The 27,380-nt window shown below is 35.7% G+C and overlaps 1 protein-coding gene across 7 annotated transcripts in view; it reads right to left on the reverse strand.

Annotated features, from left to right (window-relative positions):
- The window catches only part of TUT4 (terminal uridylyl transferase 4), a 151,419-nt gene that overhangs the window by 17,798 nt on the left and 106,241 nt on the right, over window positions 1–27,380 (reverse strand). For all 7 annotated transcript variants that reach the window (XM_087820435.1, XM_087820437.1, XM_087820436.1 and 4 more), the window contains 10 exons: window positions 23,926–24,100; window positions 21,397–22,094; window positions 17,400–17,550; window positions 13,413–13,499; window positions 11,075–11,178; window positions 7,994–8,051; window positions 7,797–7,900; window positions 7,410–7,499; window positions 5,156–5,269; window positions 106–183 (listed from right to left, as the gene is read on the reverse strand). In XM_087820435.1, the coding sequence (XP_087676561.1) occupies window positions 106–183; window positions 5,156–5,269; window positions 7,410–7,499; window positions 7,797–7,900; window positions 7,994–8,051; window positions 11,075–11,178; window positions 13,413–13,499; window positions 17,400–17,550; window positions 21,397–22,094; window positions 23,926–24,100 (1,659 nt within the window). The remainder of the gene's footprint in view (window positions 1–105; window positions 184–5,155; window positions 5,270–7,409; window positions 7,500–7,796; window positions 7,901–7,993; window positions 8,052–11,074; window positions 11,179–13,412; window positions 13,500–17,399; window positions 17,551–21,396; window positions 22,095–23,925; window positions 24,101–27,380) is intronic.

Genomic DNA, 27,380 nt, shown 5'->3' on the forward strand with positions numbered 1-27,380 from the left:
TACTTATCCAAAATACAGACTCCAAATCCAAGTAAAATTATTAAATTATGTAAATCCTAATATTTATCAGTAAGCATTCCATAACAAAGATTATTTAGAAATTACCAGTTCTTCTGTTTTATCAAAGAAAAAAGCATTCCATCCATCAACCATTCTCTGTGGAATCTGTTTTCCATCAAAGATCTGCATAAAAAATTAATTTTATTATTAGATTTTAAGTTATCCAACCTCAAAGCCTAAATACATACCCTCAACTCATTTTAGAATTTAGCTATATGACATACTGAAATACTCCTTCCAAAATGAGTATGTCAGGATGGTATAATCTGATGTCAAGTTATTAATGAATAAAATGTATCTGAAAGACCAAAGCTGGGAAAGAATATCTTAAGAGCATCAGATTCTCCAAATGACACATTTGATGTTATTTGATGTTACCTATTTGATCTGTCAAAACACATCCAGCCCAAGATTAATAAAGTAAAATAAATGAAAACGGCATTTTCACCCCAAAATCATGGATGTAGAAATACATAGTAGATAATACCTATTGACTGTGCACCCAAAGGAAATCAATGGAATTGTTTTTTGGGGGGGAAGGACTCTAGTACCTTTAATCTTTATCTGATGAGGCTTTTGAAAAGCACCCTGGATGTTGATTTTTTTTAAAAAACAGACAATCAGGTAGCTTTCCCTGACATCTTGATAAAGATTGTAAAATCTTCACAATTAATTATAATAATTCACTGTCCTAAAGAGGGGGAAGGAGTAATGCTACTTTACTAGAAGAAAAGTACTCCAGAAGATGATTATATAGGCATAACTAACCTAACCTCTACAAGCAGTTTGAAGACTTATTTTCTAAAGGAATTTTAAGAAAGAGATACAATCAAGTAGAAAGTTGCAGCAAGTTCAGAGTCAGCAGGCCTTATTTCTAGTCCTAGTCTTGCCAAGTAGTGACTCTGAGTAATAAAATTATGTTCCTAAATCCTCAGTTTTCCCAATGAAAATGAGAGATTAGGTTAATTAGGTCAGTTGTTTTCAAATTTTATCTTTCTGTTAAGCTATAAAACTCTTTCCTAAAATGGAACCTTCCTCAATGTTCCAAAGTGTAAAACAGATAAAAGCAAAGGTACTCTAGGAGCCTGAGTGGAGAAAACATACCACATTTTTCCTTACCCCATTCTTCATTCATACACTAATGAGCTCCTATGAGTTTACCAGTATACTTTAACACCAATAGATAAAGTGGTCCCCATGGCCCCTTCCATTTTAGATGGGGAAATGAATTACAAAATTAACTACATGTCTGGCCCCTCTAATTTCACTTTCAGGTTTAAGTTCTTTGTGGGCAAGGACTATAACTCATCTCTAGAACCAAAATTCCTACTATTACATCAAAGCCTGCCATGTAGAGAATACTTAAATATATCTACTCTATAAGCACATTTACATAAAAATAGTTTCCAGGGACTTTTTATATTTACATATAACTTAAATGCAGTTACCAAGAATCATCTAGCATAAATTCAGACATTTCATAAAACAAAAAAGGTAAACAAAATACACGGGATCGTGCCCTCAAAAAAGAAATGCAGGTTTTAAAGAGGCCAAAATATTTGATGCTATTTTATTTATTATAGGGAAATGACACAAGATACCACTTTAGACTTTGATTCTTTTTAAGAAAATTCTTACTTTTGAGTAACAACCCAACAACGTTGTCTGGTAACACAGTAAAATGGAACTGTAGGCCTTAGAGAGTATTTGATCACTGATTTGCCTGTTTTTATAAACTCTCGTATTTCACAGTGCCTAACTTTCCACTCTGTCTTAGCCCTTAAGCACTAATGGTATCTTCTCTTCCTCTTACACACACACACACACAGTTTTTCTGTTTCTCTCTTCTCTTACTCTCAATGCCAATCATTCTCCACTCAAGCACTCAGTCCTCCCTCTGAAACCTCACCAAACAATACAATCATATTTGTACAAGGACTAACCCTGTATATTTCCATACTTACTTTCTTACTGTAATATTTTAGTATCTACTGCTATATTTAAAATATAATTTCTTATGGTAAAATATATGTAACATAAAATTAACCATCTTAATCATTTTAAGTGTACAGTTCAGTGGCATTAAGTACATCCCCATTGTTGTGCTAGCACTCATCCACAGAATTATTTTCATCCTGCAAAAATAAAACTCTGAACCTATTAAACAATAATTATCCATTCCTCTCTCCTTGCAGCCCCTGGCAATCAGCATTCGACTTTCTGTCTATGAATTTGACTACCCTAACTACCTCATATAAGTGAAATCATATGGTATTTGTCCTTTTGTGACTGGTTTTTTTTCACTTAGCATAGGCTCACCCATTCAACAGCAATTTTTAAGCTGATATAAACTAAGAAAACACGGCAGTGCATAATGTCAAGTGTGAATAACACTCCTCTTACTAATTTTTAAGTGAAAATTTACTTTTACTTAAGATGATCTGCAAGAATACAGCAAAATCATTCTACTTAGAAAAGTTCCTTTTGACCTAAAGAATTCTGTATTGTTGACCATAAAAAACTGTCTTAGCAGAGTCTTATTTTTATACCCAGTCACTTAAAGTCTAGGTTCAATCACAAACGGAGTCAAAGACCATCAGCTTCATTAAACATATCCTTACCCTTAAAAGTTGATCGATGACAATGACCAATATTTAAATGATGCCAGAGCAATGGACAATGGGGTCCCATATGATAAGCAAAAAAGGCCAGAAGCAAAAATCCATATATCATCAGTTCATATGTATCACAAAGCCCCCCACAATCACAGCTCATTATGATGGAAAACATTCCATGGACTGTCTCTCATTTCATCATTGTCTGTTAAGCAGATAATGGGAGAGTTCTTGAAGTTGGCTATTGCAATCCTACCTACATTTTCCCAATAATAATATCAGTAAAGCTGCTAATGGTAATAACAATTAAGAACAAAAGCAACCACCATTTATGAACACCTACTTTAGCACCTACTACATTCAAAGGTATTCATTGTCTCTGTTCTTATATTAACACCAAAATAATACCATTATTACATTTTTACTAAAGAAATTCAAACTTGACCGGCTGGTGTGGCTCAGCGGTTGAGCATCAACCTAAGGTCCAGGAGATTGCAGTTCGATTCCCAGTTGAGCCACATGCCCAGGTTGTGGGCTCGATCCTCAGTAGGGGGAATGCAGGAGGCAGCCGATCATTGATGTTTCTGTCTCTCTCTCCCTCTCTTTTCCTCTCTGAAATCAATGAAGATATATTTAAAAAAAGAAAAAAAAAAGAAACTCAGACTAGTGGTGGTCAGGCACCTTTTTGAAGGCCACAATGTCAGAATTAAGATTCAAACTAGTTATTTCTGGCTCCAAAATCATGCTCTGCTCTTTCCATTATATCATGCTGCCTACTGACTCCTTATCCATGGGTAATATAATGAGAACACAGACAAACCACCACAATTTGTGTTCCATTTTAGCTAAGCATAGTATTCTGTCAAAGTCATAGCAAATGGCTACTATGATATCACGGGCAACTATGCAAAATATCCCCAAATTTAAGGCCTGAACAACAATTAGACTAATACAGAGAATGATTTTGACCCTGACAGGCCTAATAAATTCATGATAAATTTTAAATAATCCTTCAGAGAACAACCTTGTTTAAAAAAAACACACATCGCCCGGCTGGGCGTGGCCCAGTGGTTGAGCATCGACCTAGGATCCAGGCAATCAGGGTTCGATTCCCAGTCAGGGCACATGCCCGGGTTGCCGGCTTGATCCCCAGTCAAGGGCGTGCAGGAGGCAGCCAATCAATGACTCTCTCATCACTGATGTTTCTCTCTATCCCTCTCCTTTCCTCCCTCTGAAACAATGAGGTTCTGACCCTCATATCTAAAAAATTTAAAAAATTAAAAAGTTTAAAAAAATAAAATGTAAAAATAAAAAATAAAAAAAACGCATCACCAACAGATTCAGCAACTTAAATTTTTCTGCTAGAAAATATTTAAAATTTTTCTCTCTCTTCCATTGTTTGTTTAAAGAGGGAAGAAAATGCTACTAAAACCACATGACATTCATTAGAACTTTTAAAAGCTTACTAAGGACATCTGACACCCACTATATAGCTTGCTATTTTGTGATTTTCTTCTTTGACATGACTATCAAAGTTTATGTGAAACCAGAATATGTGATTTACCAGACAATTCTGATGCTTCTCTCCTACCTCAAAATAACCATCTTTCTAAAAAATTAGAACTGTATTCTCCCTAATATTTGCAAACCCACTTTGTGCCAAAAATGAGGAGGAAAGGCAGATGATTAAGAACTCCTCTGTACTTGTCCCATGGACCGAGAAGTCGCCAGTTCGATTCCTGGTCAGGGCACATGCCCGGGGTTGCAGATTCTATTCCCAGTAGGGGGGTGTGAAGGAGGCAGCAAATTGATCTCTCTCATTTATCTTTCTTTCTCCCTCTCCATTCCTCTATCTCTAACATCATTAAAAACATTTTTTAAAAAAGAACTCCCTTGTACCTATTTTAGACAATATAATTTGGCTACAAAAAGGGACTCTGAAACACCAAGTCTGAGTGAATGCGAGTATATTTTGTTTCTTTTGATGTATATACTTATGCTTAATGCATTAACATCACCTTACAGAGATGAGGAAATATTTTCTTGGGTTTTCTCTCAACCAAAATTCACAAAGTTGACCAAAATATAAATAGGAATAAATCGAGCTTCCTTGCCAAGCAAAAGGAGAGACATACTCTGAAGAAAAAAACTTATGTATTTGCATTTCAGAGACTAATACATGAGTTCATGGATGGTTATATAAATTTAGTAATGATCTGCAGCATTCTGACTGTAAAATACAAAATGTTGCAAAAGATATTCAATAGTACTATTCATCTATGATTCTTTTAGTAGTCTATATTTTCCCATAATAAACTTTTTTAAAAGGTTCATTTTTTGATTATACCATTAATAGAAGAATAAAACTTAGGATGTCATGATGAAAAAGTCCTTCATGATCCTATGAACCAAGCAAGATCTACGTGTTTAGACCAATTGTGTTCACAAGAAACTCTTTTGCAGTTTTCTTAAACACCTACCTCTTGTAGAACTGGGATAACAGGTGGTTTTCTCTGCTGCAGAAAGTACAACACCATAAGGATATAAGCATATGAAGATAAACTTCCCCTGGAAGCATCGCCAATATCACATCGCTAAAGAAACATAACAATGATTGAAAAAAAACTTCAGAATCTTATTCCATGCAGAAATATTGACTAGTTTAAGACACTATTTTTTTTAACCCATCAAACTGACAAATACCCAAAAGTTCAATAACAAAGTGTCATAGAGGGTGGGGGTAAACAAGTATTATACATACAGATGAAAGCATAAATTAGCATAAACTCTATGAAGAATAATGTGGCAATATCAAAATTACAAAAGCATATTTCCTTTAACCTAGCAGTTCTAAGAATTTATCCAGCTAATATGCAAAAAAAAACAAAACATGTACAATGACTAAATAAGTTTTTCATTGTGACACTGTTTTAAATAGCAAAAAATCAGAAACCATCTTATCAGTAAAGCACAGATTTTAAAAACTGATAAGTATCCACACAATTCAATAATATGTAGCCATCAAAAGAGAACAAAGAGCCCTAGCCGGTGTTGCTCAGTGGTTGAGCATCAACCCGTGAATGAGAAGGTCACTGTTTCAATTTCTGTTCAGGGCACATGCCCGGGTTTCAGGCTCAATCCCCAGTAGGGGATGTGCAGGAGGCAGCCGATACAATGATTCTCTCTCATCACTGATATTTCTATCTCTCCCCCCCTCTCCCTTCCTCTCTCTGAAATCAATAAAAACATATTTTCAAAAAAAGCAAAGTGCAAATCACTGTTTTCAGGGTGTTTATACTTGTAATAAGAATGGGGTAGGAAATTTAGGTACTGGTATATTTCTGGAAGAACACAGAAGAACTTTTGACAATGGGTGCCTCTAGCAAGAGGCAATGACAGGCTAGGACATACGTGTGGAAGGGAGACTTTCCACCATAAACCCCCCCTTTAGACCTTTTGAATTCTGAACCATATGAATATGCTAGTTATTCAAAAAAATGTTTAGTTTAAAAAAAAAACCCACACTGAATAAATCCTCAGAGACTTCCTTTGAGTAAAGCTTTAGATGATACTATTGTATTAAGGGAGAGAAATGATTTCCCTGGCATAAGCCACTTGGTTGCATTACTAAAACTCCAGGGGAGTATAGAACTATCATGTTGGAAATATTTTATGAGGTGAATCCAGAAAAGTAGCTCTATCAAATATGATTTGTAGGATGTGGCAAGATATCTTTCTTTTCTAAGATGACATCTGTCAACAAAGACATGTATAGGGATATCTAAAAAAATATGTCTCCCCACTCAAAGAGTGAGTTTTATGAAATGAAAATGTGACTGCATCACATTTTCCCTACTAAACCCTTCCACCAACACATTCATAAAATTAACTATTAACTGAACATCTACCATAAAGCAGGCAGTACACTGAACTAAGTCTGAACAGAGGTCTCTACCCTTATGAAATTTACATGCTGAGCAAAAAAAATAAAAAAACAGAATTCATAAGTGTTATAAAAGTAACACAGGGTTTTGTTGATATTGTTTTATTTTCTTAGCCAGAAAAATGTACCACTAAACCCAAATATCAGATTTCTTAACCCAGAGATTCTGAACCAGGATGGTATGCCAACTCCCATGCCTAGGGTTGAAAATCATTATCACAGTGAGAAATTTTACCAATGAGAAATTTTCTAGAGTGCTGTTGTACATGGGCTAGAGTACGCACAGGAAAAAAACTAAGAATCACCCAACTCGAGTATATGTGTGGGGTGTGTGTATGTGTGTGTGTGTGTGTACACACACACATATATATATTTTTTAATCCTCACTAGAGGATATTTTTTCCATTGCTTTTCAGAGAGAGTGGAAGGAACAGAGAGAACGAGAGCGAGAGAACAAGAAAGTGAGAAATATGGACGCTGAGAGAGACATATCCATTGGTTGCCTCCTGAACATGCCACGACCTGTGCTGGGGATCAAGCCTGCAACCAAGGAACATGCCCTTGGTGGAATCGAACCTGGGACCCTTCAGTCCATGGGCCAGTGCTCTAACCACTGAGCAAAATTGGCTAGGGCTCAAATAGGTATAAATGTAAACCATTTAATATTGAGTGCTTCTTTTTAAAAGTTCAAAAACTCAGAAAATATTTTTCACAAGTCTGACAACAGTATGTTTCACTTTAACAATCATGAGTCTTACAACAATGAAGATCATTAATTTTTAAATAAATACCTTAGCAAACACTTTCATAGTATATCCCAAATACTGCACTCTAGGATCAATAGCTGCATAAGTAGCTAGCATTCTTGTGTTATGTTGAGCCTGAAAAATAATTACATATTTGAAAGCACTTTAAATTTATTAAAATTAATCCTAAAAATCAGATAAAAAGATGTAATACATTCCAAATGGAACATACAAATGTAAAACTTAAAATACCTATAAATTAGCCAAACAAAAACTAATTTTCAATCTGAAGTAAATATCAAGATGATTAATTTTTTTCCCCTTATACTGCTCACATTTGAAAGCTTTAAATATAGGTATAGTCAATGATCTATAAACTTATTTAATGACAAGTGTAAACATATGTGGGTCTATAAAGAAAGAAAAACTTACCAATGTATTATACAAACTGATATCGCCTTCTAAACCACTTCGTCTGTGTTCAAATTTTACTATAGGCACTTTGGCAGTAGTTATAGGCAAAATATTTCTTAAACCTGATTAAAAATAAAACTTCACTAGGTTAAATAATTTTCACAAAGCTAAAAAATATTTTCTATTGTTTTAAAGTTATAATTTAAAATTCATACCTGGATGTCTCTTAAGAATTTTTGCCAAATTTTCAATTATTTCCTTACAATTTAATTTCTAAAAAAAAAAAAGGAAGAAATAATAAAATCTGTCTGACTCAATTGGGTCTAATACAAATTCTACTTTAATTTAGGCATTTAATACTAGCATTTAAAATTTCTAGCCATAAGCTCTATATAACCTTCTACTCAAAGTATGTGGTCCCTAGACCTGCAGTATTAGCATCATCTGGAAACAAGAAATGCAGACTCTCAGGCCCCATCTCAGGTCTACTGAATCACAATCCACATTTTAACAAGATTTCCAAGTAATTCACATCCACATTATAGTCTGAGAAACACAAAGACAAGAGGATAATGTTTTTAAATATGTGAAGGAACACCTATAGATGGGTTTGGTGAAGGCAAAACAGTGTAGTGATTAAGAACATGGGCTCTGAACTAAGACAAATCTGAATTCAAATCTTAAATTAAGTACTGACTAACTATATGACTTTGACCAGATTCTTAACCCCTCTGAGCTTCATACTACTATTCTGTAAAAGTGAAGTAATCATAAACTCCTACCCTATAGAGTAATTAGAGGGATCACATGAGACATGTAGGTAAAGCATTCAGTAGCATGCTTGGCACAAAATAAGCACTTTAAGTCTGTGAGCTACTTATTATTATTATGTTCATGAATAAAAGAAAAATAATCCTACTATAACCAGCATCTACTTCTTCAAGGAAATCCTTACCTCTGTAAATTTAAATGTTGACTTTTTCAAAACTAGACAGCAGAGCTATCCATAATATAAGAAACAGGGACGATAATGGCATTATAAATTAACTGCATTAAGCTAAAAGGTATTTACATCAATGCCCCACACTTACTACTAAAATCACTTTTGCATAGCCCCAACATGGTCTTTTTAGCTACAAGAAAGCAGTAGCCATTGCAGCTTAACTTGGGGATTTCAAGGGAAACTTTAGTTACTAATTAACACATGATAAAATAAGTTATTTCCCTCTTATTATGCAAGAATATAAATTTATAACTTTTATGTTTTCAAATATGACATCTGGAAAAAAATTAATTTTTCACTGTTTCAACCTTCCACAGATTTTATATATAATACATAAACCCTTAGTAATTAGAAGTCTGAATAGGATATACCTAAAACCCTAACTTCTTCCTTGGATAAAAATAATTTTATATTCCCTCAATTCTTGCTCTTCAAAACAGAAAGGAGCATCTCTCCAGGTAGATGGCACTTGAGTAGAAGTTAGTTAAGATGAACTAAAATATTTACAACTTTCCAGTTTCTTTACAGAACAAAAAGATATTAATAAATACCAGAAACAATTTCTTAGAGCCAGAAATAAGGATCTACTAAACATCAATGCCATCTCTACTCTGGTGCTAACAATTCTAAAACTACCTTTTGAAAATAACTATTTCAGAAATGCACAGGTTCACTATTCTGCTGAATTCTTTTATAATACAACAGAGGCTATACTGACACCACTACGGATGCTAGAAGCTTGGCCTCACCCCAATCTTCCATCATTCCCTGGTTTTGAAACATAAATAGCAATAACTATGCTAGTAAGGCATTGAGCAACTAGAGGGATCCCCTCCTTTTCTAGTTGCTGCTAGGAAGGCCTGGGAGGCTTCTCTGTCCAATCAGCCCCTTTCTTTACTGGACCTTGGACAATCTTGTTCCCACTGCTGAGGACTGGCACACAAAGAAAGGCTTAAGGGCTCTGAGGGAAGGTCTGCTCCTGGCATCTCATGGTGGAACTCAGAAAGCTTTCAATTTCAGAAAGTAGTGGTTAGGTTCTACAGAACCATTAGTATTATATTTCAGCTACACTGGGGGTTAAATAAATTACAGAGAAGCAGTGAGATACAATGGAAAGAGCATGAACTCTGGAGTCAAACAGACCTGGGTATGAATCCCGGCTCCAACATTTACTAGCTGTGAACTTGGGCAAGTCAGTTTATCTCTCAAAGCCTCAGTTTCCTCATCTGTAAAATGGGGGAAATTATCTACCTCGAAGGTGGTTTTAAGAGTGAAATGAGATAACTAAAAGTGTATACAGGGGACTCAACAAATGTTAATTTCCCTCCTTACTCAAAATGAGTTTCTAAAAGCTATCCTATGTATTAACGTGCTGTTGAGTTGGCTCCAAATCCTGGAGACTCTATGAATTAGTGATGTCCACAATGTCCTGACCACAACAGCCTTGCTCAGCTCCTGCAGACTCATGCCTATGGACTTTTTCTACGGAGTTAATCCATCTCATATTTGGTCTTACTCTTCTGCTGCCTTCTATTTTTCACAGCATTACTGACATTTCCAAATAACCCTGACTTCTCATGATATGCCCAAAGCAGGAAAGCTTCCGTTTTATCATTTTTGCCTCCAGCAATGTTTCTGGTTTAATTTGTTCTAGGACTCCCTTTTGTATTTCTGGCAGTCCAGGGTATCCATTGACCTCTCCTCCAACACCATATATTTCAAGTAAATCAAAATTTTTTTCCTATCAGCTTGTAAAGCTATACTAATACAAATAATTTATAACATTTCTTCTATATAAAAAAATGTGTTCTGAGTACCCAAAAACTGCAATGAACTAGTAGAACACAAGCCAATTATAAATTATATGTCCACCTTTCTTTTCTATCTTTAGAGATACAAACACACGACCTAATAGAAGAGATAGGAAAACACAGTGAGATCAACGTTCACTACTGAACTGAAGCACCAGTTTCTCATTGGTTCTAATGAAAAAAAATCCAAGTCTCTGGTATATTAACTTTTCCCAAAAATTTATTACAAGCACTTATAACTCTCGGTGACATGCTTTTTGCATTATAAAATTACTCAAACAGTAAATTTACTTATTTAAATATTTTAATCTCTTAAAATGATAATGATGATGCTTTTAACATTTCAAACATTACTATTGCTAATACATTTACTCAAAGAATGATACCATATATTTTTATCAATACTACATACAAAATTAAAAACAGACTCATCACTGGAAGAAAATAAACTTCCACATCCCTTTCCAAACACTAACTCTTACCTCTGCATTTTCGTGGCCTTCCAGGGTCATACAAATATCCAGATCACTATCACGAAATCCAAACCCATTCTTAGAAGAGCCAAATAAGCACAATCTTGCCTTTTCTAAGCAAAGAAAAATAAAAGTAAAGTTTTATAATTAGCAGGAAGGAGGAGTCTTCTACTACTACCTATGGCCTAAAACAAATGATCTTGTTCACTTTCTACGCCCTAAATTACCTACCATTGACATATATACTGAGAAATTCCAAAACACTCATCTAAAGCACAGATCTTCTGCACAAGTTCCCACACCCACGTATCTAACTGCTTCTTCCATTTTTCCACAGAAATCATAAACTCAACAAGTCAAAACTAAACCATCAACTTCATCTCAAACCTACTATTATTCCTATAATCCTATAATCCTATTATAAGCAAACTGTATCGTCACTGACTCAGTTCCCCAGGTCAGAAATATACATGTGATTCTTAACATCTCTCAACTTCCACATCCAAAAAACCACCAAGTCCTTTAGCTTCTTCCAACTTAACTATCTCATAAATTCATTCACTCTTATTCATCCTCAACAACACTACTGATAGTTAAGATCAATATTTAGAGAGTTATGTTTTGGAAATAAACTAGTTTTTCAAGAAACAATTCAAGTAGTTTTATAAATATCACCTTAGTACACAGAATTAATTCTCCTCCAAAAGTGAGTCATTAATCCATTTGATATAAATTATGATAGGGTTATCCTCTCATTCTTAGTATCATTCACTACAGATGCCACTTCAAAGCTGTGACTTAACAGAATTGGGCTTTTCACCCTATTAATTCTTGTAGACTATACATTTAGATAACAAATTCTATATTTTCAAAACTTAATCCTCTGGCCCTAGCCAGTTTTCTCAGTGGTTAGAGCATCAGCCCACAGACTGAAGGGTCTCGAGCTCAATTCCAGTCAAGGGCACGTACATACCTTGGCTGCAGGCTCAATCCCCAACCCAGTCGGGGCTTGTGCAGGAGGCAACCCCAATCGATGTGTACTCTCTCACATCGATGTTTGTTTCTCTCTATCTCTGTCTCTCTGTCTCTCTGTCTCTCTCCCTCTTCCACTCTATCTGAAAAGCAATGGAAAAAATACCCTCAGGTGAGGATTAAAAAAATAACAAATAACTTAATCCTCTGATTCAGTTCTGATACCCTACTTGAAATTTCAATGATAACAGAGAGATAAAAAAGAAGCTATGTTCATGAGCAAATAAAAATGTGTCAGTTTAATATAACAGGGACTTAGATTTGGTCAATACTTTACATAATAGCAAATATAATTTAAAAATGGCATCTTATAGCACATAACAGATTATCTTCTAAAAGTACAAATTCATTCTGATTATAAATCAACTCTTTATTCTTTTCTAAAATATTTGGCCACAGAACACTTGATTCTTCACCCCTATACTCAAAACTGCTCCTTCTACTATTTTTGCCATCTCACTTAAATAGCACCACCCAACTATTGAGGTAAACACCATGAAATCATCCTTGACTCCTTTTCTCATATCTAACTGTAATGCATTAGCAAAACCTGTTGGCTCTACATTCAAATTATATCCTTAATCTGACCACTTCTCATCTACTCTTCCAAATCACTGTCATATCTCATCTGAACCTATGCCACATCCTCTTAAATGTTCTGCTTCCTTCTATTCTTATGAATCTATACTCTGTTCTCTCAGATCATGTCACTTAAGTGTTAATATCCTCCAGAAGCTTCTCATCAGACACTCAAAATAAAATTAAAAGTCCTTCTATCAACATCTATAAGACCCTAACGATCCAGTCTCTAGGCTACCTCTCTGATGTCATCTTTCCAGTACAGTAACCTCACACACTCCACTCCAGCTACACTGACTTCCTGGCTGACCTTCAAACATACCAAACATAATCCAGCCTTGGGGTGTCTGTATTTGCTACTCTTTCTTTCTAGAATGTTCTCTCCTTAGATATTCATATAACTTGCTCCTTAGTATTATTCATGGCTCTACTCAAATGCCACCTTATCAGAGAGAATTACCATAACATCCCATCACTATCCTTTTAACTCCTGAACTTTAATAGCATTTATTATTTCCTGATATTACATTACATACATTTTTTTTACTTGACTATCTGTCTCCCCTCTTAATATAAGCTTCATGAGAGCAGGTTTCACCTCTTTTTTTTAGCACTGTATCCCCAGTACCTAGAATAGTACCTAACACATAACATTTAACACTTTTTAAATAAATGAATGAAACTCAGAACAGGTGACTACAATAACAAAAGCATCAATTTTTAACATACGACATACCATCATATTCTTTTTGAATAAACTTTTCCAAACCCATTAAAATTTGCTCTCTGTTGTGTTGTTCAGAGAAAGGTGGTGATAACTCATCTAAATTAAAAAAAGAAAAAATTAAAGAAAAGTAGAATCTGAAAATACCTTCAATTTTTTACCCTAAAAACTTTATTTAAAATTTATTTATTATTTGTTAACTTCTATGAATATAAAATCATATGTGTTATTAGGGAAAGGGGCAGGAAACAGCAAAAAAATAATTTTTATAGACCTATGTACATTTCACATGATCATTTTCCTTATGCAATATCTACAAAATATATTTACTTCTACAAATTATTTAATATTGTTTTCTTCAGACATTCCACTCTCTCCCATATACATGCCTGTTTTTCCCTCCTGGTAAGACTATAATCATATTGTTGCACTAGGCACCTGACCTTCAAATTTAACGGTTGCCACAACTGTCTGATCAAGATTCACATCTTCCCTATAAGCTGCTCTACCCAACCAGTCTTCAAAGACCTTTCTTTAAATTTCCTTAGTTCTCCAAAAAACTGCTTGCCAATTTAGTTTACATTGTCCTTTTAGTTTTCCTAACTTTTCATTTATATTTATCTTATTTTTCTAAAGAAGACTTTATACAGGGTGGGGCAAAAGTAGGTTAACAGTTGTTTGTATGGAAAATAAGACAATAATTAATAAATAATAATACAAGAATAAACTCTTGAGTCTCGAGTACTTACAACTGCAAACCTACTTTTACCCCACCCTGTATTCCTTAAGAATAGTGTTTTTTTCCTATCTCCTCCTCTAGACTTATCCCCAGGAGTTAATAAGGTAATGGGAACAATACAGTAATCTACTGTAATGAATTAAACTAATACTCAGATTTTGAAAAACAAATGCAGCATCAGCAGTTGCAAGCTGAACAGCTGAAATATAGGTGATTTTTTTTTTTTTTTAGAGTGGTGAATTATTTTGTATGATACTCTAATGGTAACATAATATGATGCACATGTCAAAACCCATAGAACTCTGCAGCACAAAGTGTAAACTACAATATGCAAATTTTAAAAACTCATCTAGGTGGTCAGGTAATCTCAGGATGGAATGCAGGCTGTAACTAAAATATCTAACGGTATTAAAAATGTGTAAGACTTCACTCAAGGGAGTGGGGGAAAAGGTGCTAACCAAAGTAACTTTGAAAATGAGTGGAGCCCAGCCAGCATGGCTCAGTGGTTCAGCATCAACCTATGAACCAGGAATTCACAGGTTCAATTCCCAGTCAGGGCACATGCTCTGGTTTGCGGGCTTGATCCTCAGTAGGGGGTGTGCAGGAGGCAGCTGATCAATGACTCTCTCATCACTGATGTTTCTATCTCTCCCTCTCTCTATTCCTCTCTCTGAAATCAATTTTTAAAAATTTAATAAAGAAAATGAGTAGAGTCTGTAAGACTAAGAACAAAAGGAATTGCATATAAGCACTATACTATAATTGATAAAGTTGTTTTCCATAGGGGTATAGGATTACAGTTCCAATAATGCTATAGCTATGTACTTAAATTAAACAACTGAATAAGTGGCAGATGGTGGGAGTCAGATTTCTCACTGTTAGAGTAGGAAATTTACAGAAAAGCAGGAGAAGAGGCTAGAATGAGGTATGTAATAATGTATTAGAGTTGGAGACATCAGTAGAAAGTCATGTTCAGCTTAATGTAGATAAGATGGTTACATTTAGAAATATTCATAGATATGTGTGTATATGTATATATGTGGGTTAGTATACACACAAATTTTCTTGCTCAGAGAGGGCCTAGAAGCAACACCACCCAGTAATAACAGGCACCCTAGCATCCAAATCTTGGTTTCTAATACCATTTCCAATAAAAGGAACCAGGGTTCTTGGGAGAAATGCAGGAAATATATACATGATGACCTGGAGCACCTGTAATACCAGAAAAGAAAGAAAGTGCTAAAAAAAAAAAAAATGCCATACACTGTTGGGGATTTATTAAAGGGACACATGAATCAACTGAAAGAGCTTCCAATAGCCAAATCAGGAACAATTTAAGCAACAAAATAAAGTGTTATTGGATTAAAACCCAAAGTATAAAATATCAATGAGTCCATATTGAGATAAGTAACTGAATAGTGAATTATATCTTAATAAAGCTGCTAAAAAATGTGCCATAATTGAGCCATTCAACTCTTAGGTATTTACCCAAGAGAAATTAAAGCATATGTCTACACCCAGACCCATACATGAAAGTGCACTGCAGATTTATTTGTAATAACCAAAATTTAGAAACAAACCAAGTATTCATCAACAAGTGAATAGGTAAACAAATTGTGGTACATCCATACAATGGAACATAGCAATAAAAAGGAATGAACCATCACTGATACACACAATATGGATGAAGCTCAAAATAATTATGCTAAAGAAGTCAGATTTCACCCGGTCGGGCGTGGCTCAGCGGTTGAGCGTCGACCTAGGATCCAGGCGATCCGGGTTCGATTCCCGGTCAGGGCACATGCCCAGGTTGCAGGCTTGATCAATGACTCTCTCATCATTGATGTTTCTATCTCTCTCTCTCTCTCCTTTCCTCTCTCTGAAATTAATAAAAGATATATTTAAAAAAAAAAAAAAAAAAAAGATTTCCCCCCACATTCCAAAAAAAGAGTACATGCTTTGTGATTCTACTCATAGAGAACTCTAGAAAATGCAAACTAATGTAACAAAAAGCAGGTAAGTTGTTGTCTGGCAGGAGATGAAGATAAAGGAGGATAAAATGCTACATCAAATTTTATCTTACCTGGGACACAGCAAATAATTTAAAAATGTTTGCTGTCGCCCCAATAAATTTAATTTTAAAAATAAATTAATTTTTTAAAATGTTTGCTGAGCGAAGATTCATCCCAGATATACCACAAACATTTGTTGAATAAGGTATATGTAAGGTTTTCTCAAAAATATCTTTATAGCCTTATCTCCCTCTATTGCCTTTCTTATACTCTACCAAATATAAGGTTATTATTCTCCTGGACAAATTAAACACCCTTTGGTTTTATGCATAATCTTCTGTACCTGAAAATGCAGTTCAAGGTCCAACTCAAATGCCACATCATTAATTACAATTCCTCTGATCCATCCCAGTTAAAACTGTGTTTGCACTGTATTTTGTTTACCACTACTATAGCAAGTAACACATTCTGCTTCCAATTATGGCAATGTTCACATGTGTGTCATACATTCATCTAGAACAACACTGTGCAAAAACATTGCAATGATAAAACTGTTCTCTATCTAGCCTTGGCCTGTGTTGATCAGAGGTTAGACCATCAGCCCGAGCACCAAAGGTTGATTTCCAGTCAAGGGCATGTACCTAGTTTGCCGGTTCCATCCTCGGCCCAGGTCAGGGCATGTGGGGGAGGCAAACAACAGATGTGTCTCTCTCACATTGATGCTTCCCCCCCACCTTCTCCCTCCCTCCCTCCCTCCCTCCCTCCCTCCCTCCCTCCCTCCCTCCCTTCCACTCCCTCTAAAAATCAATGGAAAAATATCCTTGGATGAGGATTAAAAAAAAAAAAAAAAAATGTTCTCTATCTAGACTGTCCAATACTAGACATATGTAGCTATTCGTACTTGAGATGTGGATAATATAATTGAGGAACTTAATTGTTCATTTCAGTTAATTTTAATTAATTTAAATTTAAACAGCCACATAAAGCCAGTGGCTACCATATTAGACAGCACAGATCCGGAGTCTAAGCTCCTTAAAAGCAACACATATGGTCTCTGTATTCCCCTTGGTATTTACCACAGTGCCCTGCACACAGTAGGCATTTAGTAAATATCTATAGTTGGGTGTCTAAAATATTCAAAACCTCTATCAAAACAAATGTAAGGAAACTGTTTTTAAATCAGAAAATAAACAAATATTCAAAATCTAAAAAAGAAACTAGTCTCAATTCTAATAATAAAAGACTTACCAAAACATCGTTTACATACTAAATCAAGTATTTCCCGAAATCGATTTGTCATTGGTGGCAGAGGTTTTAGGTCAATTTTCCTGAAATCCTCCGGGCAATCATTTTTTGAATGGCCATCCTTTTTGCAGATGCTGCATACTATCGTTGGTGGCTATACAAAGGCAAAAAAATAATCTAATCTAATAAACTATTGAGGGATTTCATCATTACTTAGAAAGCAGGTCCAAAAAAAATATTTTATGTAACTCAGTTCTGATAACCTGTGCTTTCAGGAGGTGGGGGGGGGGGAGGGGGAGGAGGGGGAGCATATTAATGAAATGCATTGTTAAATGTAAAAAACCTATTTTGAGCCAAACATTTTAACTTTCTTCCCCACTAAAATGGTATTATTAAGGACTAGCTTACCTGACGATGTAAAATAAAATACCAGGAGATGCAAAAGGTATGGGTTAAGTCAAACAGTTTTGTCAGCCCTCAAATGAAATACATGCATTACTATTTAATCTACTAAGATCTTTAACAAAATAGATTACAGTCATACATCGCTTAACAATGGGGGATGTGTCCTGAAAAATGTGTCATCAGGTGATTCTGTAGTTTTGCAAACATCATAGTGTGCACTTACACAAACCTAGAGATATAGCCTACTTACATAAAGGCTATATGGTATAGCCTATTGCTCCTAGGCTACAAGCCTGCACAATACGATACGGAATACTGCAGGCAACTATAACATTTTGGTAAGTATTTGTATACTTAATCATAGCAAAGGTACAGTAAAAACAGTAAAAATATGGTACAAAAATGTGTCTGTGTATGCATTTGGAGGGCAGGGTGAGGGCTGTGGATGGGGGCAACACTGGAGGGGGAGTAGACATCAGGAGGAGGAAGGGAGGAAGGGAGAGAGGGAAGGAAGAGAAGGGGAGAAAAGAGAGAGGAGAAATGGAAAGAGACACAGATAAAGATTGAGATGAGAAATAATAAGAGGGGGGAGGGAGAGAGAGAGAGAGAAAGGAAAAGGGAGAAGGAAGGAAGCGGACTGGGAGGAAAGAAATAAAGGAGAAACAGAGAGAAAGGAAGTGAGTGTGTGTAGGACAGAGTGTGTGTGTGCATAAGCGCGCAAGCATGCTCACATGGGCACACTGCCTGGGTGTGCAAGGGCTGGGACAGGCAGCTCAGGGCTCCCTCTTCACCAACTCTTGCTCCCTCGTCAACTCCAGACCCAGCAGTGGCTAGGCACACAGCTGGTGGACAGCAAGCTGAACCTCATCTAAATCACCCAGAGCTAGCACTAAATTCAACACTGTTGTCATGTCCAACCTTTTCTTTCCACATTGAAAAACTTTTTATATTTATCACCTATCATGTTGACCAAAATGTCATTATGCAGGGCATGACTGTATAAAAAAATTTCAAGTGGCATCTTTCATTTCACTCTAAACATTTTCTATCTTCAAAACCAATCAATCACAGAACCTTTGCTTGCCTAGTTAGTTCAATTTATTACATTAGCATGGTACTCAAGAAATCAACTGTAGGGCTGAACTCTAAAAATAAATTAACTTCATACAAGGAACAACTCTTATGCAATAGCCACAAACTTAACTTCAAACCCTATGCCACCATTTAAAATTTATTCCAACACACTATCGGACAGACAGGTAGCTAAAACAGTAAAATTTATTATCCCAACTACTTAAAAAAAACACATATGGTAAAGGAAGAGCACTACTCTTTTCTTTATTATAATATGCCTAGATCCTAGAGTTAGCTTCTTCCTCCAAGATTAGCCTGGACATTTACCTAGCTATGAACTCTGATACCAATTATATACATAAACCTCTACTTGTAGGAATGCTGTGCTGTGGGCTAATTAACAGTAGTACAGTAGTACCACAGGAATTTCTATTATCTTTTTTTCTTTTTTTAAAAAATATGTATTTTTATTGATTTCAGAGAGAGGGAGAAAGAGAGAGAGAAAAATCAATGATGAGAGTCACTGATTGGCTGCCTCCTGCACGTCACCTACTGGGGATTGATCCCACAACCCAGGCATGTGCCCTGACCAGGAATTAAACTGTGATCTCCCGGATTATAGATCGATGCTCAACCGCTGAGCCAAGGGAGCCGGGCTCTATCAGCTTTCCAAAGCTTTTTTAAATGGCATATTTATCAGAAAATTCTAGAAATATGTTGTAGATAACTAGAAAAAACTAAAACTGGAGAAATAGCTACCCTAAGATAAATTTCCAGGGGGAAAAAATACAAAGAAATATAAACTACATAAATATAAATTATATAAACTAGTTATATAATTAAGAGACTTTTCTAAAAATCTGCCATTTATTTCATCCTTTCAATAGTCCATATGCCCTAAATACTGCAACCTAAACAAAAGTAATAGATGTATCCTTACAAAGAATGAAGAAACACAGCTTAGTATTAGGCTAAAAAATTTTAAGCTGTGAGTAAGTAATTACTGATAAAACTAGATAACTTTCCAGTTGTTTTTGGCTTTTTTTTTTAATATTCCACTTGGTTTACACATGATCTATATAATCAGCACCCTGGATGATGATAGTATTTTGATTATGTATACGCTACTTGAAGCAACGTGACTTAGCTAAAACTTTTATTAAAAAGTAGTTGCTTATTTTTTGTTCACTGGGGTATTTTATTTTCTATAATTTATTGAGTTAAAATTCAGACTATGCCACTTTAAAAGTAGAAAAGTTAATGCTCTGGCGAGTGCGGCTCAGTGGTTGGAGCACTGGCCCGTGCACGGAAGGGTTGTGAGTTCGATTCCCAGTCAAGGGCAGGTACCTGGGCTGCAGGTTCAATCCCTGGCCCAAGTTGGGGCACATGTGGAAGGCAACCAATCTCTCTCTCACATTGATGCTTCTTCTCCCCCACCCCCAGCCTCGTCCCTCTCTCCCTCCTACTCTCTCTAAAAATCAATGGAAAAAATATCCTTGGGTGACAATTAACAAAAAATAAAAATAAATAGCCCAACTGGGCGTGGCTCAGTGGTTGAGCATCGACCTGGGATCCAGGCGATCGGGGTTCGATTCCCAGTCAGGGCACATGCCTGGGTTGCGGGCTTGATCAATGACTTTCTCATCATTGATGTTTGTCTCTCTCTCTCCCTCTCCATTCCTCTCTCTGAAATCAATAAAGATATATTAAAAATAAATAAATAAATAAATAAAAGTAGGAGAGTTAAGACTCCTATAATTTATAAAGGATATGCTAAATTCAAAGACAAGCTCAATGGTAGAGAAAAATAATCTGAATTCTTCATTTTGTTGGTTCCTGATCTTAGTTTTCACTCAACTGTCTTTACTAAGTTTATACTCCCCCTCCCCAACCACCCTACTCCCCGCCAAAAAAACAACCACCACCCTTTAAAACAGAATACTATTGCCCGGCCGGGCATGGCTCAGCGGTTGAGCATTGACCTGGGATCCAGGTGATCAGGGTTCAGTTCCCGGTCAGGGCACATGCCCAGTTGCGGGCTTGATCAATGACTCTCTCATCATTGATGTTTCTATCTCTCTCTCTTCCTCTCCTTTCCTCTCCCTGAAATCAATAATTTAAAAAAAAAAAGAATACTATTATAGTTCACAAACCTTGTATTCTCATTTGTGGAAAAAATAATAATCATTATGTATAAAAAAATAAGCAAAATTTAAAATATATGATGCCTTTATCAAACTGATTTTTATAAAATATCTGATGAATTCTTTCATATATAAGAAAGTGAAGCATATCAACTAGCAATAGAGCGCTGAAACTTTTTGGGGTTTTATATACATTCTTTAAAGGCAACTATTAGCAAAAATGGAGTAAAATTAAAATATACACTAAAATATCATTCTGAAACAATTGTCTACACCATCATAGAAGCTATTTTTACATTTCTGTATCTAAAAACTATAAATGCAGAGCCACATAACCACCACAACATTTTACAGATTGTTTACAAACTGTATCCTACCTTGCCAGAGGTTAAAATAAACTTATCAAACACATAATGTAATTCCTGGGTAGGGTGGTTATCATCATCAAGGTCAGAAGCATCTTCTGTAGCTTTGCAGTTGCAAGAGGTAGCAGATGTGTCGGTGCACGCAATCTGATGTGAACTCTCTGTTTCTAAATTTGACCTGCAGTCTGTACCAACAGATTCATTTGGGTCAGAGGATTTATAATCAATGCAATTACACTGGCTGAGTTCCTTTTTCAAACAAGTTTCTGAAGGAACTAAGTCATCCTGTTTCTTAATTGATTTTTGCTCTAATTCTCTGCCTTCACTGGTAGAATGAGATGAAGATTCCTGTCCATGTTCAGCCAAAACTAGTTCATTTACCAACAAATTAACATCTTCTGTAATACATCTCTGTGATGTACATTTCATTCCATCATATTTTTCAGGTTGACCTCTCTCTGCATTTATTTTTTCTGTGCTTTCCCCAACTTGAATGCAACAATTAGATGCCATGTTGTCAGACTTCACTGGTTTCTTATTGCTTATTTTCCCCTTTTCTTTTTTCATGGAATCCACTGCAGATTTATCTGCACCCTTCCTCTGAGGACAGGCAAAATATCGATAAGCTGCCCTGAATCTCTCCACAACATATTCATAAACAAGCTGGCTGTTTAAGCTCCGGGCAACATTCCTCTTGACTGAAAATGGATCTAAAAAAAAAGAAAATGGTCAGTAGCTAAGTATTTACTAACAAACTACATTTCTAAGCATATACAAACAGATCTTAACTGCTAACTTGTGAGCAGAGTAATTTTCCCAGTTTTTCTAAACTAAAGTCCCAATAAGAGTTACTGCAAACTTAGTAGGGAAAATATAATGGCAACATCTTTTCTTTTGTTTCTGTCATAAAATAAAAAACCTTTTAGAAAATAATAAGGTAGTTAATGAGAGAATGGTTGAGGAGCCCAACTCAGTAATTACAAAGTTTCAATGATGAAATTGCTGGAAACAGCAATGCCAATATGCCTCCCTACAGTGTCATTAAATGAAAATTTTCAAGCTCTGGGACCCATTAATTATTTTCATTGTCATAGTATTCTTTAGTTACATAGTCCTTGCAACTTAAACAAATAAAATATAACCTAAACTCTCAAAGCTTCAAGTTCAAAAAAGACTGATTTTAAGATTTAACTTTAGTGAGATCAGAAAATTAAACAACAGAAAGGAGAAACCAAAAAATAGAAAGAGATCTAGACCTAAGAAAGTAAAAATTAAACCAAAATTTAAATTTTGATCCCATCTAAAATGGCTATGTTGGAAAGGCTTGCATCAACTCATACTTCTGAAAATGTTTATAGGTTTTTGGATTTTGTAAGCCTTAAATACAAACATTTCAAGAAAAAGAGAACAGTACCACCTAAAAAACAATACACTTTTCTCCACTACTGAAGATCATTAAAGAAAAGGATTAGCGGGACAGGATTGCTATGTTCGAAGCATCTGTTACTTTTTGCAGTTATCTAAATAAAGGCTTTAAAAGCTTTCCCTAGCCTCTTTCCCGCTTCTAGAACAGGGGTGGGCAACTTCTGGCCCTAGGGACACATATGGCTCGAGAAATCACTTGGTCTGGCCCTGCCAAGGCAACCGCAGGTGGGACTCAAAATTCAATAAATCTAAGAGCTAATTTTTAAGTTGATAATTTTTTATGGCCCGGAATGATGTTATAAATATCCAAATGGCCCTTGGCAGAAAAAAGGTTCCCTACCCCTATGCTAGAAGAAAAAGAAAAAGAAGAGAAATTATGATAGCTGCCGGTTTCAGAGCTCATTTATTTATTATATGTAAAAGTGTATAAGATGTGAGGACATGCTTGAGTGTACAAGAATATGTGTGGGTTCAATTCACATTAGAGAAGGCCAGAAGCAGATTCAGAGAAGAATGTATAGGCTAAACAAACTAAAATGATGCACAGAAATTCAATTTCCTATCTATAAAAAGTGAAATGTTGTGGAATTTAAATTTCTGATTAAGAATTTAGAAGCCATTCTATTAATTCTAGTAACTCTAAAGATCTTAATATTCTTGGAATTTGACGTGAAACATGAGTTGTCAATATCAACTGTTCTTTTTTTTTTTCTTTAGCTTAGTCACATTTAACAGGTGAGGTAATTTAGAAGGCAATAAAAACTGGTTTTAAAATTATATTTAACAAATTTATGACACAAATTTCTTCAAAAAGATCCTGTAGTATTCATAACTATTCTATTTTTCTCTAATTTTGAAAATTTTCATAATTAAAAATTAAAATAAAGACATGTAAACAAGCTAATAACCCTAACCAATATAATATTTACAGATTAGAAACATTTAAATGAGTATTAATCCTATAAACTATAATGGACTTGACAAAGAATTTATCTAACATATGACAACCTAGTAGCACATATAGTGCTACAAAGCCAAGGGATATAATTTATTACACTGTATTAGAAAGGGATGATGAGTGGGTACACAAAAATTATTCTCTGAAATATATCTTACCTTCAATGGCTATTCGCCTTTTAGGCCAGTTTTTGTTTTCTCTTGTTAAAATATCTTTTATCCGTACACATATGACATATTCCTCCAAAGCAAAATCCAGTGTGTAAAATTTTAGCAGCTCTAACCACAATTGGCCCAGGGATACCTGATTTGGTGTTTTCAATGTTAAAGGAGACTGGAAAAGAAAAAATACTGTTCATTTAAGCTTCATGAAACTAAAGAATCATTTACTTTTCAGTTTAAAAAAAAACCTAGAGTCCAGCCAGTGTGGCTCATCACTGAGCCACACTGACTCATCTCCAGCTATGATCCAGGAGATCGATTCCCGGTCAGGGTACATGCCTGGGTTGCAGGCTCAATCCCCAGTAGGGGGTGTGCTGGACTGATGTTTCTCTCTCTCTCTCCCTCTCCCTTCTTCTCTCTGAAATCAACAAAGACATAAAAACAAACAAACCCTTAGACATCACTTTTTTTCAAAAACTGAGCATAAAGGAGCAACTTGCCAAAAAGCAGTTTGTGGTGCAGCTGGAAACAGAATGGCCAGTTTACTAACTCCTAGAATTTTTGTTCTTTCCACTAGACCAGTAATTCTCAACCTTTGCTGCACATTAGGAGCACAATGGAAGTACTAAAATACATTAATACCCGAGTTACACACCACTCTCAACTCCCATATTCTTCCCAAGATTCCAATTTAACTGACCTGGGTACTGGGATTTTTAAAGCTCCCTAAGTGACTCTCATGTGCAGCCAAGGTTACAAACCCCTGCATAACAATCACTGAAGTTCCTCACTGCAATAATTACTTAGAAAATCTAAATAAATGCTCTGGACTTGCAAAAGCTAATTCCTTCATTTGGCAAACATTTATTTAGAACTTACATGTCCCTGGCATTGTGCTGGGGATATAAAAAAAAAATGAGAGCTCACACTTTCACACAATGCTCACCATGCCATCATTTACTCTTCTAAGTGCTGTGTGTATAATTAATAATTCTAACAACTCTATGAAGTAGATACTGTCGGGCAAAAGTCTGGCTCAGGACCCCTGGCTTTTGGGTCCATGTTGTTAATCACTATAACATACTGCCACTCAAATAAGGTGAGTGGACTACTTCATGGACTACTAGGAGAGGAAGAGATAATTCAGTAATTACAGTAAAGGCTGCATGCCAAAATGGGCCTCTAATCAGGGGGTTGTAAAAAAAGAGGTAATATTTGACTTCTGAGGGAATTAGCTAAAGACTGGCTGAAAGTGACCACTAAGGAGCATAAAGGCATGAAGCAGTCATTCACTCATTCAACTCTACAACTATTCACTGAGTACCTACTATGTGCCAGGCACTTGGAATAGATCTGTGGAAAATAAAACAAAGATCCTTGTCTTAGCGGAGCTCACTTTCCAGGGGAAGAACACAATGAGCAACAAACTTAATAAGTAAATTACATAGTAAGTCAAAAAATGGAAAGTGCTGTGGGAATTTTTTAAAAGTTGAATAGGTTTAGTAAAGGGAATGTGAGAATATGGGAGTAGGTTTCAATATTAAATAGAATGTTCAGGATTAAGACTTGTTGAGAAGGTATGATCTGAAGAAAAAGGAAATGTGTTCTAGGAATAGAACAGGGCAAACACACTAAAGTAGGAGTGTGACTAGCTGAAAACAGACTGACAAATCTCAGAGGGAAGGCGGGGATGAGGGAGTGGGTGGGGAGAGATTAATCAAAGAACTTATATGTATATACGCATAACCCATGGTCACAGACAAAAGTATGGGGAAGGCGGGGGGTATGCAGATGCAGAGTGAAGGGGATCAATGAGGGGGGGAAGGGGACATCTATAATACTTTCAACTATAAAGATAAATTTTGAAAAAACAACAAAAACCAAGAAACGTAGTGTGGTAGAGAGAGGGGGAAGAAGAAGAGGAAAACAAAAAGCTAGCAAGTGAGAACTCCTTGGCTTTTATTCTAAATTAAATGAGGAGCAACTGAAGCATTTTGAGTGTGAGAATGGGGAAGAGCATGATCTAATCTAAATTTTAGAAGAGCCATTTTGATTGTTTTACTGAGAACAGAGTACAAGGGGCAAGGGTAGATGTGCGGAAACTTATTATGGCCCTATGATAGTAATCCAGGCCAGAGATAACAGAATTTCCTGACAGGTTTCATATGGGCTATGAAAGAGGGATGACTCCAATGTTTTTCACTAAGCAACTGAAAAGAGGTAGTGCCATCAACTGAGATGAAAAAACTGCATGTGAAGCAAGGGAAAGATCAGTAGTTCAGTTTTAGATATGGTCACTTTAAGACATCTATTAGACATCTAAGTAGAGACATTATATAGGCAGCTGGAGAATACAATTATAGCATTCAGGAGAGAGGTTTGGCTAAAGATTTAAATTTGAGAGTCATCATTATACAGATGGTACTTAAAATCCAGGGGATTGGATGAGATCACCAACGGAGTGTAGATAAAGAAAAAGGGGATCAAGGTCTGAGCCCTGGAGCACTCCAACATTAAGAGCCTGGAGAAAAAAGGCAGAACCAGCAAAGGAGACTGAGAAGGAATAATCAGCCATGATGGGTATGGTGTCCTGAAAGTAAAGAAATTTTTGAGAGGAAAAAATTATCAACTGGCAAATGTTGCTGATAAGTCAAAAAAGATAAAAATTGAGAAATGACCATTACATTTAGCAATGTGGAATATACTGACATGACAGAAGTTTTGGCAGATTGACAGGGGTCAAAGACTGATTAGTAGTAAAGAGGAAACAAAGAAATTGGAAATAGTGAATATAGACAATTCTTTCCAGCAGTTTTACTGCAAAAGGAAGCAAAGGAATAGTTGGGAAGTAAAGTGGTATTGAGATTTTTTTTTTAAATGGGAAAAATAAAAGCATGTTTGATTCAGTAGAGAATGAAAAATTGGTTAGCTTAGGAGAGAAAGAGAGGAACTGCTAGAGCAATGTTCTAGAATAGACAAGAAGGCATGGGACTGAATACACAAGTGGAGAAAATGACTTTGGATAGCAACACGGGAAGTTCCTTTATAAAAGCAGGTAACAAGGCAGAGCATGTAAGTGCAGATAGTGGTAAATGGTGGTGGAAGTGTGTAGAAGTTCTCTTTTGATTGCTTCAGTTTTCTCAGTGAAGTAATAAGCAAGAGGACAGAAAGTGGGAGAGTTGAATGGACTATGTTCAGGGAATAACATGAACATTTCAGTAATGTTCACATTTCTGTATTAATATGTCTGTCTAGTTCAGAAGTAGAAGTCCAGAAAGACCATATGCTTCTGGAGGACACAATCCATGGATATTCAACTTTGGTTCTCTAGCACTCAAGATAATGCCTGGTATGTAGCAGATCCTTAATAAACGAATGTGAATGATTAAATAAGCAAGCCACACCCTTAAGGACCACAGGGCCTTCATTTCTCACCAATCTGGCAACATAAT

This window comes from Miniopterus natalensis, chromosome 9, assembly GCF_054644295.1.
Source record: "Miniopterus natalensis isolate mMinNat1 chromosome 9, mMinNat1.hap1, whole genome shotgun sequence".
NCBI lineage: Eukaryota > Metazoa > Chordata > Mammalia > Chiroptera > Miniopteridae > Miniopterus > Miniopterus natalensis.